The following is an 18382-nucleotide window of genomic DNA, read 5'->3' as shown; positions in this document are numbered from 1 at the left end:
ATTCTCTCTTCTCCTTCCCATCCCCTGAAGCCACAGGGAGATGGCAAAGATCTAATGAGGAATATCCAACAGTAGAGGGTAAGACACGAGAGGAAAAGGAATTCCCAGCGTTCCTTTGTGATAACAGTCTTGGCTTGGAATCAAGGATCTTCTCAGACTGCTCACTTGATCCCTCCGGATATTCCCTCAAGGAAGTCCCTAAGAAGCATCATCTTGGGAGTACCTCCTCATCTTGATCAAGTTCACTGCTAACTAATGCTTTACCCTAGAACAGGGGTCGGCAACGTTTGGCACGCGGCTCGCCAGGGTAAGCACCCTGGCGGGCTGGGCCAGTTTATTTACCTGCTGACGCAGCAGGTTCGGCCGATCGCGGCCCCCACTGGCCGCTGTTCGCCGTCCTGGGCCAATGGGGGCGGCGAGAAGCAGCGCGGGCGAGGGATGTGCTGGCCGCGGCTTTCTGCCGCCCCCATTGGCCCGGGACGGCAAACTGCGGCCAGTGGGGGCCACGATTGGCCGAACCTGCCGCGTCAGCAGGTAAATAACCTGGCCCGGCCCGCCAGGGTGCTTATCCTGGTGAGCCATGTGCCAAACGTTGCCGACCCCTGCCCTAGAACATACTAACGTTTCCATTTGTTGGTATGTTTTTCCTCTGATTTCCAAGGATCTTTGTTGAACCTCTCATGTTCCTATGGCAAAGCACAATTTTTGCCTTGCCTGGGTTGGGACTACCAGAATCATGTGTTACCGTGCTTTGTAGAAATCCCAGAACAACAGCGGTAAAGACAGCCCATCAACCTGGTGGAGCAGAAAATATTGAATGGGGAGCTTTGCCCATTTTTGGGGGTGGGGGGGCGCGTAGGGAGCACTTAGCATTATCTAGTTGTTAGTAGGTGTTCTTGAAAGAACCAGGTGTGGGCAATATTCAAAAAAGCATTTTGCTGAACTGCAAGGACTAGGATTAGTTAGAACACTAGTGTTCTTTGCCAGCCAAGTGAATGGTTTAAGGGAACAGCTGGGTCCGCCATCTCTGCATTGTGTTCTGACTTATTTTGTTGAGGACACAATGGTAGGTTTCAAAGTGGACTCTTCCATTTTTACCCCATTTCTGAAGATCTTATGTTGGGGTGCTTCACAGAGAATGTGGAGACTAAGTCCTGATAAAACTAGAAATATAGGCATGAATACATGAATATGCTACAGCTGAAGAGGAAACTGATGGGCAGGCACCCAGCCAAGCAGCTGGAAGTTTAGCGGAATCTGAGGCAAGGATGGAGGAAATGGGTGTCTGCTTTTGGAGTCAAGGGAATCCGTTGCTTTGGGATCATCTCTAGGTCTGAAATTGTAACTATAACAAGAGAGAACCTTATACTGGGAGTTCAGAGCCTGAACTTCAGGAATTTCCCTTATGCTTGCGCACATTTTCCATGTCTCCACAAGGCATCAGATCAAGAACTCAAACCAATCTTGAAGGAGAAGGGAGGAAATCTATTGTAAAGTTAACATGCAAAAACTTATTTTTGCTAGTCATAGAACAATCAGTACATAATTATCCAATCCTTGATTGTGTTTAGTCCACAAAGACCTTGAAAAATGAAACATCTAGATTGTAGCACTGTAATTCTTCAGTGGATATTATGCAAAATCATCTTTAGAAATTTGAGCTGTGCACCTCCAATACTACTTTTCTTGGGAATGAGAAAGTAATGGCAGTAAAAACTTAATAGCAATATAAGCTCGTAGCATCCAGCCTACTGCTCCTGTCTGTAACAGGGGAGAGACTTTCTTTCTGATAGCTCTTATGAGAAGAATCCCTGGAAAGGGATGAGGAAGTTGAAAGATACAAAATACGGCTTCAGAACAGGAGAGAGCGTTGTTTTGGGTGGATCTGCTACTTTCTGCTAATACAGCCTCCCAGTCCAAAAGGAGAAAAGGAAGGGCAGTTCCCAAAAGAATGGGAGTGGGACTCTGGATGTCAAGAGAAAATTGGGAGCAGAGTTCCCTAATTAAATACTGTTTAGGAGCTGGTGACTACTTAAGAGTTATGGGAGGCTGTTGGCTTTACTGGTTCCCCGGATGCTTCATGACCTGAAATGGATGTTTTTAAGGTTTCTAGGGGTGATACCTGAACAAGGCTATTGATACAGATGGGTGACTAAAAGGATGGCTGAAGTGTGAGTGGTCAGAAGCCTAAGGGCTTGTCTACACCGCTTTCACATTGTTTTGAGGTGGAGCAATTGCATTGATGGGATGGCAAAGTGCTCTCCCGTTGAAATAGTGTGTCTTCACCGGGCATGCTACATCAATGCATGGTAGTGAAGACAAGCCCTTAGTCTCCTTTAATGTTCTAAGACTGGAGATACTAGGACTTTATTTTCAAAGTCCATAACTTTATCCTAGACCACGTGAGGCAGCCAGGAAATCCCAAGTCACTACTACTAGTTTGGAGTCACTGCAATTGCAGTGGACCTGGCAGACCACTGTGACACTTGAGAAGCTTCTTGGAGAGCATATTTAGTTTTCACCTGACTTTTATCAGCCAGTGATGGTGAAGGCCAAGTATCAACATTCTTTCCCCCTTGCCTTTTGAAAATTGCAGACAACTTGCCCAGAAGGTGGCTCAGCAAAAGGACACACTGTGATACTAGTGCTGGCTTCCTGTGGTCTTACAGCTATGGGAACTCATTTGAGTGAGGAGGGAACATGTAAAAGAAGGGAAGAGCCAGCTGGAAGATGGAAAACTTTTTACCTGATTGCTTCCACCGTGATGTATTATCTAAATAACCCCATAAGGCTGTGTTGGGTGTTACCAAGTCACAGAAAACAACTGAGCAGATAAGGGGAAAAAAATCAAATATAATGTTGAGTAAAATACTATAACACATGTTTTAGGCTCCCCGTGCAAAAATGAATCAGCAGAGATCCAGGAGATTCAGAGCGTCAAAGGAAGGAGTGGAAGGTGCAGAAGAGAAGCAAAGAATAAGACAAGAAATTTTGGCAAAAGGTACAGATGTTTGCATCATATCTGATGCTACTCAGTAACTGATGGCTTTAAGTGTGAGAAATTGTTTTGAAATAGACATAGTTTTTAACTATAGCAGAGGCTAGATACTACAGAAAAACGTAGGGTTCGGTGACTGTTTTTTCATTTATGTAGTGCCACAGGCATGCATAATATAGTAACTTATGAAAATCTATCCTTACTCCAATGAACTTACAATCTATAGCAGGGCTTTGGAGCTGAGCTCCAGCTCCGCTCCAGCTCCAGGCAAAAACCTGCAGCTCTGGCTCCGCTCCAAAGCCCTGATCTAAAGTAAATTGCGCAAAAGAAAAATGTCCCTTCTTTCTCCCATGCACCTCTGGATTCGTTTTAATTTTTTAAAAGTTAGGTTAGGAGAGATGGGGCGGTGGTTGTAATGGAGAGCTAATCAAAAGTGTCCTGGAGGAAGAGTGAAGATGCTTGTTGCATTAAATGAGAGGCAGTGGTATAAGGCACAGCGGTGCAAGTAGGGAAAGGAGACATGGGGAGCAATACTGTTAAATGCAGAGCAGCTGGGCATGAGTAATGAGCTGTAGTGAAGTGTATTGTTTTGATGCTGAAAGTCACTTGAACTTGATGTTGGAAGTAAGGTGCCCCTGAAGGAGCTTAAGAATTGATGTGACATGATCTGAATGAAAGTCAAAGGCTGTTTATTTTAGCTGAAACATGCTGGCTGAATTGGAGAAGTGAGTTGGCAAGGTTGGGTGGCTACGGGCAGTCCATCTGAGACCACTGTGATGTGAACAGGTGTCCTCGCATTGGACTTGGAGAAGGAGGGGAAGACTTTAGAAATGTTAGAGGGAGAAGTGACTGGATTTGGTGAGAGCTTATATGTGAAGATAGAAGAATGGGAGGAGTCAAAAATGACCCCAAGGTTGTGAAGTTGAGTGAACAGATGGATAATGAGTGTTGCCAACAATGAAATGGGATAATGGAGAAGTTATAGGAGGAAGGTTCTTGGAAGCCAAGAACAGCTTTAGTTAGAGGAAGTCGCTTCCTAGCACATTCTGTCCAGCATCTTGTAGCAGGGAGAAGAAGTTATCTTTGCAGCTACCTGCATGACCTATTTCATGTTTGCAGTGATGGTGTAGCAGTGTTGGTCCCAGGATAGTAGAGAGAGAGAGATGAGTGAGGTGATTTCTTTTATTAGACCACTTTTTGTTGTCAAAGAGACAAGCTTTTGAGCTTACACGTTTTTTTTCTTCTCACCCACCTTGTTTGAACTACTTCATGACTATCATTAAGTCTTGTTCCTTGTTAATTCTCTGCTTATTTTGATTGAAGATAATGCAGTGGTAACAGCAGCTTGCTCTTGGGTTGGTGGGAACAAAAATAGCTTTTATTAGAAGGGCTCGTGTTTTTTGTTCACTGTTTCAGATAAGCGATTTGTTTCTAGATAATCCTACAAAAGTGGCGTTAATTTCTTATGATTTATTTTTGATGTGTTTTTTGTTAAACCTTTTTCTCTAGGTGGTTTTCTTCCTCCAGAAGAAGTGAAAGAGAGATTTGACAGCAATTGTATTACACCAGTAAGTAGTCTTGTACTTTAACCAGCTACTGCTAACACCTAAATGATGGGTTAATTTATTTTCTTCTATCACCTTTTAGGGAACCGAGTTTATGGACAATCTTGCTAAATGCCTTCGCTATTACATTGCTGATCGTTTAAACAATGACCCAGGTTGGAAAAATTTGACAGTAAGTTTCACACTTTCCTACTTCAAAAAAATTAGGGTGGGTGTATTAGTCTGAACTATAGTATGATTGAACAGTGTAAATTTAAACAGTAGATTAGCCTTGTCTTCTGGCACTATGGTGTTATTGGAGATGGGGGTAACTTGCACATCAAGGATTTTCACCTAAGAGATGCATTTCATCCTAATAACACCATCCAGTAGAGCCATTTGTTATGATTTTATATAAAAATGGGGTTTAAGGAGCACAATAATAGGATTTGATATTGGAAGCCAAGGTACATTGTCTCTAAAGACTGTATGAGTTAAGACTCTACCCTTACGTTTTTCCCCCACATTCTTACAGAATGGTTTTTTTTTTCTTTCCTTTTTCTGTATTGGATTTTTAACTTGTGTTCTGCCTCTTGTAGGTCTCAGGCCTGAGTTCTTTCTCATTTATTGCAAGTGATTGGTGGATAACACAATACTAGGCAACCAAAATGATTCCTATCAATTTTATTATCTTGTCTTTCTGGCTTTCCTGTTTTTCCCATCAAGTCTTCCTGCTGACTGATAACGTTGCATTTACCCTCTGTTGGGAGGGCAGAATATCAGCCTCTTCAGAGACTGCTGACCATTTCATTTACCCTAGATGGGCTGTTAAAATATGTTCTAATTTGGGGGGCATTTCCCTCCATAAGCAACTCCATAAGTTTGTGAACTTCACTGTTGGTCTGTCTGGGTACTTGTATGGTCCCCATCACAGTGGTATCGGAGTGTCTGGGATTCCAGAGTTCTGAAGGAGGTCTGGGGGGGTCTCATGCATGTTTACACTGCTGGTTGTCCAGTGCAAGTTTTAACTGACTTTTAAATTTGCTTAGAAAACATTGGATACATTAGCTAACTGTCAGTCCTTATGTACTCTCTGATCAAGTTAATGTATTATTTTAATAGAATTGGTAGAAAATCTGTTTGAATAAAGTAATTTATACAAGTGTAAATAACAAGTGACTCTTAAATTGGGTGCAATGAGTGTATAATTCATATTGAAGTAAAGGCAATTTAAATGAAATTACTAAACATTTCAGGTGTTTGGCATTCATATGGTCAAGACACACAGATCTTAAACATTTACTCACTTCTTAATGTCAACAGCACAGTTAAAAAAAAAATGACATAGCTCTAAATGTTTTACAGGTTATTTTATCTGATGCTAGTGCCCCTGGTGAAGGGGAACACAAAATCATGGATTACATTAGAAGACAGAGAGGTAAGTTAACTAAAATGTGCATACTTCTACTGTCTACTTGTAAGATGTGTTCAGAAGAATTAATGAAATAGCACATAATAGCTTGATTTGAACACACTTTTATTTTTCTTTTGTTTAGCTCAACCAAACCATGACCCAAACACTCATCATTGTTTGTGTGGGGCTGATGGTAAGTCCTTCTCCTTTGCTAGCAATACGTTTGTTGGTTAAGCTTTTTAACACTGGCAGTTTCCAGATGGTGAACAAGTTAAATGCTTAGGGTGACGGATGCATTCGAAGTATCCCATGGATTGGTTAATGTATTTTTGGAAGCTCTATTTTACTTTTGGGGGCAAGATCCAGTATTATCCATAGCTGAAGAACTATAGCTCAGTGGTTTGAGCATTGGCCTGCTAAACCCAGGGTTGTGAGTTCAATCCTTGAGGGGGGGGGCCAGTTAGGGATCTGGGGCAAAAAATATATAGTTGGGGATTGATCCTGCATTGAGTAGGGGGTTGGACTAGATGACCTCCTGAGGTCCCTTCTAACCCTAATATTCTATGATTCTAAAATACAAAAAAAAAAGAAGGAAAAACCATTGAAGCATTTGAAATATAAGGTATTAAACTAATTTATACCTGTAGTATCAAACGACACTGATTTTTACAGTACAGTATTTCAAATTGTACTGAATGCACCCACATGCCTTGCTGGCAGTTGTTTAAAATGGAATACACTTGGTTCTTTAACTCGTATACAAGCCTTAATGTCTTCCTTTCATTACTTTTCTTTCTTGCTCTGCTTGACAGCTGATCTGATCATGCTTGGACTAGCTACACATGAACCAAACTTCACTATAATCAGAGAAGAGTTTAAACCAAATAAACCCAAACCTTGTGGTCTTTGTAATCAGTTTGGCCATGAGGTTAAGGATTGTCAAGGCTTGCCAAGAGAGAAACAAGGAGAGGTAAGAGTTTTAACAGTTTGCAGTAGTTCTTTGATTGTTAGCTCAATTGTAGTAAAGTTTAGTGTCCACAGATGGTGGGTTTTGTTTTTTCGGGGGGGGGGGGCGGAAATGGGGTTTGCTGAAGTACAAAAACAGAAAAATCAATGGAATGCCTGACTTTTTTTTTTTTTTTTCTTAAAAAAAAAAAAAAAAAAAAAAAAAAAAAGTTTGCACCACAAGAAAGTGTCAGCACAGTGCTAATTTGAAACCCACTCACTCTTTCGTTACTAGTTAGTTGGGTAAAACTACCATTAAAGTGATAGGCAATTTGTCAAAGTAAAAACAGAAGGAAAAAATAGTATAAAGACTTCAGGAATTTGACTTGTATCTCTAGATTTAATTCCTTTTTGATTAAATCTTTAATATTAAGCCAAAAAGTTTTAAGGTGGGCCAGCGTGTGATTAATACTTTTCCATATTCTTTTGTATTGCAGCATGATCAGTTTGCAGATTGTCCTCCTGGCTGTGAACAAGAGTTTATCTTTATCCGATTAAGTGTGCTGCGAGAGGTATGCAAAATTGTTTTGTAAAGCTGCTAGATGTAAAGTCTATTTGTAGTAGCATCTGACAAGCTTCCCAATGTCTGGGTTTTTTTTGTTGCAGTATTTGGAGAAAGAACTAACTATGGCCAGTTTACCTTTTACTTTTGATATTGAGAGAAGCGTAGATGACTGGGTCTTCATGTGTTTCTTCGTGGGGAATGACTTTCTTCCTCATTTGCCATCTTTGGAGATCAGGTATGTAAAGCAACTGTATATACAAGAATAGATTTATTTACATTTGTTTCTATAGATATATCTAGCATACCTGTAAACGAGTGGTGTATAGACTAGAATTTAACTATTTTTATTCTTTATTCACAGGGAGGGAGCAATTGATCGTCTGGTTGGCATATATAAAAACGTGGTGCACAAAACTGGGGTACATTTCAACTTTTTGTGTAGCTATTAAAAAAAAAAAATCCAGATTTTTCAGCAGAACCCCCTCTGCCACATGTATTAACTTGCTTATTTTGCAGGGGTACCTCACAGAGAGTGGTTATGTCAACCTACAGAGAGTACAGATGATCATGTTGGCTGTTGGAGAAGTTGAAGATAGCATTTTTAAAAAGAGGAAAGATGATGAGGTAAAGTATTTATGATTGTGGAGTTCAGCTTAGATCGCTTTTATGCAGTGTTTAGTAGAATTTAGAAACAGTTTTCCTTGAAACGTTGCTGGAGTGGCTCGCGAGCTTGAGTGCCAACCTCGGGGCAGAGTGTCGCCAAACTGTTTGTTTGTTGTAGAACTAGATTTCACTAGCCAAGTAACAAGTGTGAACTCCTAAAGCACTGTAATATGGGGTCACAGACCAACTCCCTCGGGTACTCCGATCTGTCTTACCAGCCGGGTAAGCTTACCTTTGTGATAGATGGTCTCTTACACCAAGCATCACGGCTATATTCAGGTTACTCCAAGTCCCAAAGGACCAGTCAATTACCCCGGGTCAGCTGTACCTCAGATCTCAAACCAAAGACGATGCTTGTAGCCAATCCTATAATACTAACTAAAGATTTATTTACTAAGAAATGAGTTATTGACAAGATTAAAGCAGATCAACGTACAAAAAATGAGAGTCTTGGGTTCCAAAAGATAATAGCTGCTATAATATGCTAGCTCTATATGTCCTTTAGGGCTGACCCAAGCCAAGTAGCTTGGGGATCCCTTGCTTATGCTTAGAAATTTTTGCCCTGTCTGAATTCCAAGCAACACAGTGATAACAATTCCTTCTTGACTAGGATTTTTATGCCCTTCCCCCCACTTTCAAATAGTGGTGGGACGAGAGCTTGGGCATGTACCCTCTTTGTGGGTGTTGGGGAAGCGGTCAGCCAAGTATTTTGTCTGCTGATGTTCCACAATGGCTTGTCTGGTGTCTATAAGTCACATTTTGTGGGGGAGGTGATGACCCCTCTTGTGGTAAATTTAATGTTTCACACTTGGTAATGCTTCTCTCCTGTCTGGGGTTTTATGCGTAAACTGTCAGTCCTTCATCAGTTAAGACTGAGCCGATCACAACACGTCTTCCAATCTTCTCTCGCTCTGGTCATCCTTCGCCATGTTTGTCCATATCTCCTTGTTAGGAAATCATCCCACCTCTTTGGAGGCTGACGGCATGGCCGTTTCAGTTCTCGTGGATACCACTCATATATAGCTGCAGTCCATCTGTTGTCACTGAGTCGGGCCACGTGTCCCGCCCACTGCATTTTGCTGAGCCTGCTTTCGACAACATCATCTCGGACTCCAGACTGCTGCCTAATTATTTCATTGGGGATGCGATCGTGGAGCGAAATGCCCAGAAATGTTCGTTCTATTGCCCTCTATGTGGCAGACAGTTGATGTTCTTCAGTCTTCGTCAGCGACCATGTTTTGCTGCCATATAGCATCGCTGGAAGCACGGTCGAGTTAAAAAGATTTGCACGAGTTATTTTGCTGATCTTTCCTTGGAGGATGTCCCTGATGTCATTGAATGTGCACCATCCAGTTTTTTTTCTGCGCGACAGTTCGCCTTTCTGATCATGGCGCATGTTGACTTCCTGGCCCAAATAAATGTATTTGTCGGCCTCTTGGATCTGCTCTCCTCCAAAAGTTATTTGGGTTCTTGGCAGAACATCCGATCTCATATATTTCGTTTTCGACTGGTTCATTTTTAATCTGACTTGACTACTTTTCGCGTTCAGTTCTTTAAGCATTCTCTCAAGCTGGACTGTATTTTCAGCTATCAGCACTATATCATCTGCGAACCTGAGATGGTTTAGCCGCTCAGCGTTGATATTAATCCCACCTTTCAGGTCTGCTCATCGAAAGACCAATTCAGGACAGGCTGTGAATAATTTTGGTGAAACTGTATCTCCTTGTTTCACACCTTTCTCGGTGGGGATTCGGAGGGAAGTATCGAACAGCGATATATCCGTGCTGCAGCCAGAGTTTTTCTTTTAATAACGTGATCTATTTTGCGCTGATGCCCTGTTTTGAAAGAGCTTCAAGAACGGCATTAGTCTCCACGCTATCAAATGCCTTCTCGTAGTCCACGAAGGCAATGCACAAAGGGAACTTGTATTCCCTTGAACGCTCTAGTAGTTGGTTTAGAGTGAAGATGTGTCTATCGTGCTGTAATTTCTTCAAAAACCGGCCTGCTCTCTAGGTTGCTATTCATCCAGGTTTCGTGACAGTCTATTTGTTATTATTTTGGTGAATAATTTATAGACATGGGCGATAGTTCTTTAGATTTTCTCGATCGCCTTTCTTATGCAGCAAAATGGTATTGGACTCTTTCCAACTGGACGGTATTTTCTGCGTTTTCAGTTAACGGTTGAATCTTTAGGCGAGAGCTTTCCAGAGTTACTGACCTCCTGCCTTAAGCACTTCTGCTGTCAGACCGTCCTTGCCTGGAGCCTTCCCCTCTTTCATTTGATGGACTGCGTGACGGACTTCGCTGATGAGAACTGGGAGTATGTGTTCATCTGTTTGTTGAAGTGATGGCATTGGGACATCTATATGGGATGCAAAGAGCTGGGTATAGAAATCCCTGCAGGTTGCCTCCATCTCTGTTCGATTGGTTACCGATTCTCCATTCTTGTTCTTCAAAGCCGATGACGACCTATACAACGCCGGTTCCCGGTTGCATTTTTTGAGACTTTTACAAACTTCAGCAGCCTTTAGGAGCTTTTCGGTTCGAAATTTCTCGAAGTCTTCCTTCAGCTTCATTCGTATGAGCTTGCAGAGAAGGGAGTACTCAAGCCTGTCACTGCCATTTCTTTTCATTTTCCTCCTCTTCTCTAATAAGGTCTTTGTATTCTCCGAGATTCTTCCACTAGCTCTTTTTGGTCTTTCACGCTCAGCTGATTTCACACACCGTTCCAGTCTCTTGCTGAAGTTCTCATAATTGTTGTCACAGTCATCCAGGAGGCTCCAGTCTTCCCTGGAAATGTTTTCCTTCAGGATTTCCTCGTCGAAAGCTACTGGTTGGTGCCTTCTGTTCGCCATACACAGCGCCTTTTTCTCCACCTTCACAGTGAACGTGAGTCTGGCTCTCAGTAGGCGATGATCACTACCGATGTTAAATAATGGCACTACTGAAATATCCAGCACTATGCGTCTATCGATCAGAAAGTAATCTATTTCATTCTGTCTTCATGTTCGGTGCAATCCAAGTCCATCTCCTGTTAGCCTTCTTTCGGAACCAGGTGTTACTAATGAACATTCTCCTCGTCTCTGCCAATATAGCTAGTCGTTATTGTGCGTTTCATTCTCCGATACCGTACCTTCCTATGAACTTTTCACCTTCTCTCCCTCTTCCAACCTTGGTGTTAAAATCTCCCATCGCAATCGTATATGTGGAACTCTGAGCGAGGGTTTCCTCTAGCTTCTGATAGAATTCTTCCACATCATCATCTTCACATGCACTTGTGGGAGCGTAGATCTGGATGATTTTGAGGGTGCTGTTTCAGTTCAATAGGAGGTAAAGCACCCCGATATGCGATGACTTCAAATGGCATGAGACGATTTTCGAAGACCATTCCTTGTTCGATTAATCCGACTCCTCCAATTATCCTCGTGCCTTCTCCTTTCCCTACAATGACCGTGCTTCCATCCCTCCAGCTGACCTCCATCTCCTTCTTTCGTCATGTTTCGCAAACACCCAGCACATCGCAGGCTGTTTTTGCCTTTTCCTCCATGAGATGGTTTATCGATTCCTCCCTCGTCAGTGTTCTGCAGTTATAAGTGCACACAGAGAGAGTTGTCCGGTTTCCTTTTGGCAACCTGGCACCTGAGATTCTTTTCAGCCTCTCGTCGATTGAATGCATCACTGCTTCCGGAGTGGGGATCGAGGGACGTGCAGAGAACTGAGACTTGGTTTTCCGTGTTGTTTTAGCCATTGTTTTAAGCCACCTGCTTAACCCCGCTGAGGTTTTATAGTTTTAGTCAATACTTTTATAGCTGCAGAGAAAACACTTAAATATTGCCTTATAATATGGGACACGTTATAAGCATCCTACATAAGGATGCAGCATCAGACAAGCATTTCATAAGGTCTAAACATTAAACACTTTCTTATAACTCTGTCAGTTTTAACAACATGAAGACAGGCAAACCAGACCGGTTTCCAGCTGTGCATCTGTCAGTGTTTAGTGTCGTCCAGGAGCACTTGGCAAGAGCTGGCATCTGGTTTGCCAGCATCATCACAGTGACCACTTTGAAGATGTTCGTTGTATTGTACAATGATACAGGAAACACTGATAATGAAATAAGGCTAGTCTCTTCACACACAATTCCCTTTCCTACCTCCCCAGTCTCCACTTTGGGTCATCCTTCTGAGCGAATAATTCGATGGCCTTTCTTTGTCTCTGCCAATACCCAAGCAACGCTGTCGTGAAACTGACGTGATTTTTTTTCTTAGTTTCACTGCTGCCCACAGTGTAGTGAATAGCACCTTTGAAAACAGACAAACCTGCTTTGTTTTCACTTTGCGGCAACAGGGGAAAGTTCTGAGCTCCAACAGGCACTGGAATGGTCTAAAAGATAAGATTTCACTCCATTGGGTATTTTTTCAGTTCATATTTAGTTCTTTTCAACCGTAATGATTTGAAAATTCTTCTTTTAAAAAACAAGCTTTTTTTCTTGCCGATGGCCAGTAAGTGAGTGGATTTTCAAGTCCTCCATAATTAATTCATTACTTTAGTGCAGGGAATGAGGCTGGCACAGTACATAACAGTACTGTAAAGACAGTCCTTGACTCAGAGCACTTACTTCTGTGTTAAAGCTGTCTAAAAGTGACCATGTGTTCACTTTTCTGCTTTGTGTCAAACCTGTTAGCTACACTGAAGGGTTCTTCAGAATTTAATATACCAATGACTATTTTTGTATTCTAAAAGCATTAACTATTAATGCTTTTTAGAATACAAAAATAATTGCACTTGTTCAGTCCTTTTGGCTGTATCACTTGTTTAAAGCTTCTTTACTTTTATGGCTTTTCAGTTACATTTTCTTCCAGCAGGTAGATTTTTGACAAATTTCCTGCTAAATGTGTTGGTGGCAGCTTTGTGCGTTGTATTAAACTTAGTTAAGTTCTAGAGAAATGTATTATGTTTGTGTTGTAATCCGTAAATTTACAATGCTGCTTTTTTTCAGAAGGGATCCTTCAGCTGTTTTAAGCAAATTCGACTTCTTGGTCAACAATAACAACTCACTACACTGCAGCATATTCCTAGCACATGGTTTATATTGCTAGAAAGTACTAAGCAAACAATCCTGAATAGCTTATTCATAAAAAGGAGAATAATAAAACCCCTCAATCAAGGGAGCAGAACTGCACTGAGTTTCCAGTCAGAAAAACATTGGTTCAATGTTGGTAGGATGTACTGTATGTCATAACTATAATCTACAGTTCTCTCAATATCCTATGCCAAACTACAGTACAAATTTAGCACTTGTAGAAGAACAGGCTTTGGAGCAAGATCCAGGATCTTAAAAAAGAAGGGCAGGAATTTTTTGAGCCACTAGCAACTGTGGCAAGAAATGTGTATCTATGCTGAGTTACCTGTCGCACCTGGACTTCTGTAGTATCTTCACCCAGGTGGACAGACAGGCAAAACTCTGTTTTGGCATCTTCACACGTGCTTTAAAGGCCTTGTTGTCCCAATGCAATTTGCTGAGTATTGTGAGCCATATTGAAAGCCCTTCAGTTTTGGGGGGTGTTTTCCATAGGATGCTAATGTAGCTTAGAAAAGCCATAGACCAGTAATCCTAGATGGGGCCAGGGAAGAGTTCAGTTCAGCAAGCCTCATAGGTCAGTAGCCATGACGCCTACTCAGTCTTGCTACTTAATCTTTCTTTGTGTGGTGATTAATGGAGGGACTCAGGAAATATTTTTCTAAAAGACTTGTAAGACTGGGTAACTTGAATTGTCTTTACTCTTGTTTTAGGAGAACTTCAGAAGACGACAAAAAGAAAAGAGAAAAAGAATGAAGGTAAATTTAAGAGCTCATTTTTACAGGCATTTTTATATTGTGACAAACAGAAGTTTAGTCTCATTTCAGTAAATTAGATAAAACTGCAGTAACAATTGCATGGTTTTTGCCTTACTCTGAACTGTCTTACAGTGTTTTACAAAAAACTTCTCTTTTGTTAAAAATTGCAGCATTGAATGGAAAAATCACATAATTAAATCTAAACCTATTTAAAATGGGGGAGGGGGGAGATTAAGTTGCTCAAGGATAACAATAAATTGGGGCCTTTGGAATATAGGTACATCTGTATAATGTGACTACAGTATCAAATGCTTTACAGTACCAGTCGCACAGAGGGATTTGCCGTTGGGTTACAGTGTGTCAGCTAGTCAGCAGAGAGGACAGAAGATATGCCTCTTAATTGAGAGCCTGATTAAGAGTTTAGTAAACTGACTACAGAAAATTAAACAGTTAATGCTAAATCAAGCTTTAACCTTTAGACAGGCATGTCAGAATTCTACAACAAGGTTTCCTCTGCAAATGTAACTTGGTTACATTGTGACTAAAATATATGTGCAGATTTATTCAGACTAATACAAAATACCACTTATTCACAACGGCAAAGTGTTGATTGTTGATAGCCTTAACATGCACTTGTGCATGTTAAACCCTTAAAATTGCATTTAATTTACGTTTTTTGTACTAAATGTCCTTCCTAACTTTTTAGAATAGATTCTTGCATGTTCAATTGAATCTAGGGTTTGTACAATAAACATGTTACTTGATAGCTCATTCAAATAGGTGTAGCTTCTTTACAATGTGATCTAATGATCCAAGAAACCCAGCAGGGCCTCACTACACTGGGACCCTTGGCTTCAAGACAGCGTCTCTGTGTAGTACTTCTAATATGTCAGATACCCCCAACCATTTCCCAGAGCTTGATGTCTCTGTTTCCTTGAGGCACGAGGACTCTAGATGTACAGTGGAGGAGTGTCATAGGGTCATCGTCACTTCATTTAACCAAAGTTTTTCAAACTTTATAGAGCCCCTTTTCATTGAGTGTTATGTGCATATCAAGTCTAAGCTTTAAAATAAGGATCAGCTGTATTGCTATGAGAACACAAGAAAATGATTTATCATCTTCCTTGAAATGTAAATCCTATTTTTCACACTCTTAATAGCTAGAAGGAGTTTCTTCAGTTAAAAAAAAACAACATATTTTCTTCTGATGTTTCTGGAACTTCAGTACAAAAATGTAACTTTTTTAGAGAGCATTTAATAAAACCCTTGAAAATAGGAAGACCTGAAATTGTAAGTGCCATCTTATCCAAGGGTATATTGTACATATATAAGATCTTGTTTAAACATACTTGTTCTAAGCTGAACTGAATAAGTAATTGTGATCAAACTGTGTTCATTTTACGTTCTAGCAACTGATAATCTAAGAACTCTAAAGGAATATCAGTATGTGCTCATTTTTATTCTTGTAATCTCCAATATTAGATTTATATCATTGTGTGTGTATTCGCTTGCTTTTGTAGAGGGATCAGCCTTCTTTTATTCCTGGTGGCCAATTTTCCCCTCAAGCTTTGGGGAGAGGAAATAGATCTAGTCCTCAGGCAATCAGTAACCCCAGGCAGACAGCCTATGAAATGAGAATGCAAGACAAACAGAACTCGGTGAGTGAATGTTTAGATTTTAGTTATAATTGTAAGAAGGAAAAAAGTAATGAATATACTAATGTTACAATTTACTTCTAAGCTCTTAATCACTCAATTTTTACTTTCTTTCTTGAAGAACAACTTAACTAGTCAAGTTTTTAATCAGTTTTCCAAGGCTACTTAAGTCAAGTTTTGTTCATTTTCATATTTCAAATATCATTGATTAAATAGTTCTGAAAAGGTAAATATAATGCAAAGAATGCCCTTCCAATCAAAAATAAGCACTTTTAAGCAAACTTGAATCCTTACGCAAGATTATGGAGTTGAGGCTGTTATGAGCATGGGATTTCAGAACTTGCCCTATGTAGAAATGTAGGAAAAATAAAATAAAACTAAGCAACTGAATTGGGGTTAATATTTAAAAAAAAATTATTCATTTTGCTAATCTTTTCATTTTTACTTCTGTCATGGTGTGTGACCTGTTGAATACCAGCTCAGTAGGGCTTTTCAATCTCTAATTTGAAATATAGTGTTGGTGGAATATGTTCACAACAGTTTTTTTCGGTTGTTTTTGAGGTTATAGAACAGTCATTCTAAGTGCTTTAAAATCTGTGTGGTTAATCAGATTGCCAGGAGATTTGTTGCATCTCTTAGAGGCACAGGGTATGTCAGTGGCCCAAATTTGGGGCCCTTTGGCCAAGGGATTCCTGAGCCCCTGGAAAACAGCTCTTCTTAAAGCTGACAATTTCTAGCAACTCTCCCCCTCTCGTCTCTCCCCCGCCCTTCCCCCACAGATAGTGATCAAACCAGAGCTCAGGTCATTGCACTAGGGTCTCAAATGCTTGAGGGTGATCTCTAATACAGTTGCGTGCTAAGCCTCACATGCGTGTTCAGGAACCTGGTGGATTACTGTGAGCATGTGCAGACAGGTTAACAGGATTTTTAGTCTTCAAAGTTTCACCCTAGCTGGATAGCTGAAGGTGATCAGCAGTGGTCCTTTTGAACCTGACCCATCCCACCTAGTGTCATTCTGAGTCCTACCTTGGGCAGGAATTTGAAAAAGGTTGAAAGGCATATTGCTAAAATCTGTCAGGGTCCAACACACAATAACATTTAAACTTGATTTCCCCCTCCCCCCCCCCCAAGGGCTGGTGGGTGCCCTGCAGTCTTTTGGGGGTAACCCTCAAGAATTTGAGACACTGGTGCAATGATCTGAGCCCTGGCTTGATCTGTGTCTTAAAACTGGCCTATTCTGGCTGTAGATTTAGAGCACAGATAGTGATCAAGGCTCAGATCATTGCATCATGGTCTCCAGTGCTCGAGGGTTAGTCCCAACAGAATACATGCCACTCATTTGCTCCCTGGAGAAATCAAATTATAATGCTCTAGAAAAAGTATGCTTCTCCAGCGTTCGAAGGTTCATGTGCCTCATGGATTACACCGCGCACGTGCAGTGTGAGAGTTCAAGAACGTTGCAAGGCACCTGAGCTCAAACAGGACCTCTGTAACGCCAAGGAAATGTTCTGGCCTCTGAACCTGAGCAGCACACGGGTACTGAGTTCAAATCCACCCCAGGTTAGAAATTTGAGGTTTTAAAAAAATAAACAAACCCAGCTATCTCCCAAGACCAGTGAAACCCCAGTTTTACATAGTAGTCGTTTTTTTTCTAATTTTAAATGAAAATATTTTTCATTGGAGACATTACATTTGGGTCAATGTATAATCTATTCGGTATAGGTTCTTATACCATGCTCACATTTTGTATGATGTTGGCTGATGCCAGAGCTAGTCATGTTAGCTTCAATTTTCTGTATCCTTTAGTGATTGCCAAAAAAATAATCACACTGTGCTGGTCCATGTAGTCTCTATTCTAGCCCAGGAATTGGGTATAACATCCAACTTCCACTCCAGTGCAGGCAGGAAAACAGAAACCTCTTACAATCCCACCCCTATGAAATGTCTGTCACAGCTGAATGTGCTCAGTTCTTTTCTTGTCTCCAACAGATGGAGATAGCCTTCAGGCTGGCTGAAAAATTGGTAGTTATTGTCTCTTGGAACAATTCTGTAGACTGTCCTTTTTGTAGGATTATTTGGTTTAGAGTGGGATGTTCTCCAGTGGAGAGTATTTTAGTTTCTTTTCCCTTGTGCTCTGAGTGAATACACCTGTGAAGTTGTAGGAAAAATGGCAATTTAAATATCAAATGGTGTACCTTTCAACTTATTTTCTATCTTAGTGCAGTAGAGCAGGGGTTCTCAAACTGGGGGTCAGGACCTCTCAGACAGTTGCGAGGTTATTACATGGGGGGTCATGAGCTGTCAGCCTCCACTCCAAATGCTGCTTTGCCTCCAGCATTTATAATCATATTAAATATGTTAAAAACTGCTTTTAATGTATAGGGGGGGTTGCACTCAGAGGCTAATCTGAAAGGGGTCACCAGTACAGAAGTTTGAGGACCACTGCAGTAGAGTGCATTAAAAAATACTCATCCAATTGTATTTTTTAGTATTGGTTGTTAGTGTTACATACTGAATGACTCTTTGCACTTACATAAGCTGTTTAGCTCTGCTTCGTTCAGTGGACCTTAGAAGATGTCCACACTTAATATGCACCTAAATCAGGCAGCTCTACGTTATGTACAGGGTCTCCCTTTTGAGCACTGGTGGTAAGAAATATCTACTGTGTATGTACAAATTGTTCTCCTCTGCCTAGTGCCTTGTAACTTAGCCAAGTTCCAACCAGTTTTTGCAAAGGCTAGCTTCACAATGGCCAGGTT

At 41.0% G+C, this 18382-nt stretch overlaps 1 protein-coding gene across 1 annotated transcript in view; it reads left to right on the top strand.

Annotated features, from left to right (window-relative positions):
* The window catches only part of XRN2 (5'-3' exoribonuclease 2), an 89108-nt gene that overhangs the window by 18035 nt on the left and 52691 nt on the right, over positions 1–18382 (top strand). Inside the window, exons 4-15 of the mRNA XM_034764028.1 lie at positions 2890–3001; positions 4508–4566; positions 4646–4735; positions 5908–5980; positions 6099–6149; positions 6769–6926; positions 7399–7473; positions 7568–7701; positions 7828–7885; positions 7983–8090; positions 13924–13968; positions 15489–15626. Coding sequence (XP_034619919.1) covers positions 2890–3001; positions 4508–4566; positions 4646–4735; positions 5908–5980; positions 6099–6149; positions 6769–6926; positions 7399–7473; positions 7568–7701; positions 7828–7885; positions 7983–8090; positions 13924–13968; positions 15489–15626 — 1101 coding nt within the window. The remainder of the gene's footprint in view (positions 1–2889; positions 3002–4507; positions 4567–4645; positions 4736–5907; positions 5981–6098; positions 6150–6768; positions 6927–7398; positions 7474–7567; positions 7702–7827; positions 7886–7982; positions 8091–13923; positions 13969–15488; positions 15627–18382) is intronic.

Source organism: Trachemys scripta, chromosome 3 (assembly GCF_013100865.1).
Source record: "Trachemys scripta elegans isolate TJP31775 chromosome 3, CAS_Tse_1.0, whole genome shotgun sequence".
Classification (NCBI taxonomy): domain Eukaryota; kingdom Metazoa; phylum Chordata; order Testudines; family Emydidae; genus Trachemys; species Trachemys scripta.
The sequence above is the reverse complement of the archived record's forward strand: the minus strand, read 5'-3'. Positions and strand labels throughout refer to the sequence as shown.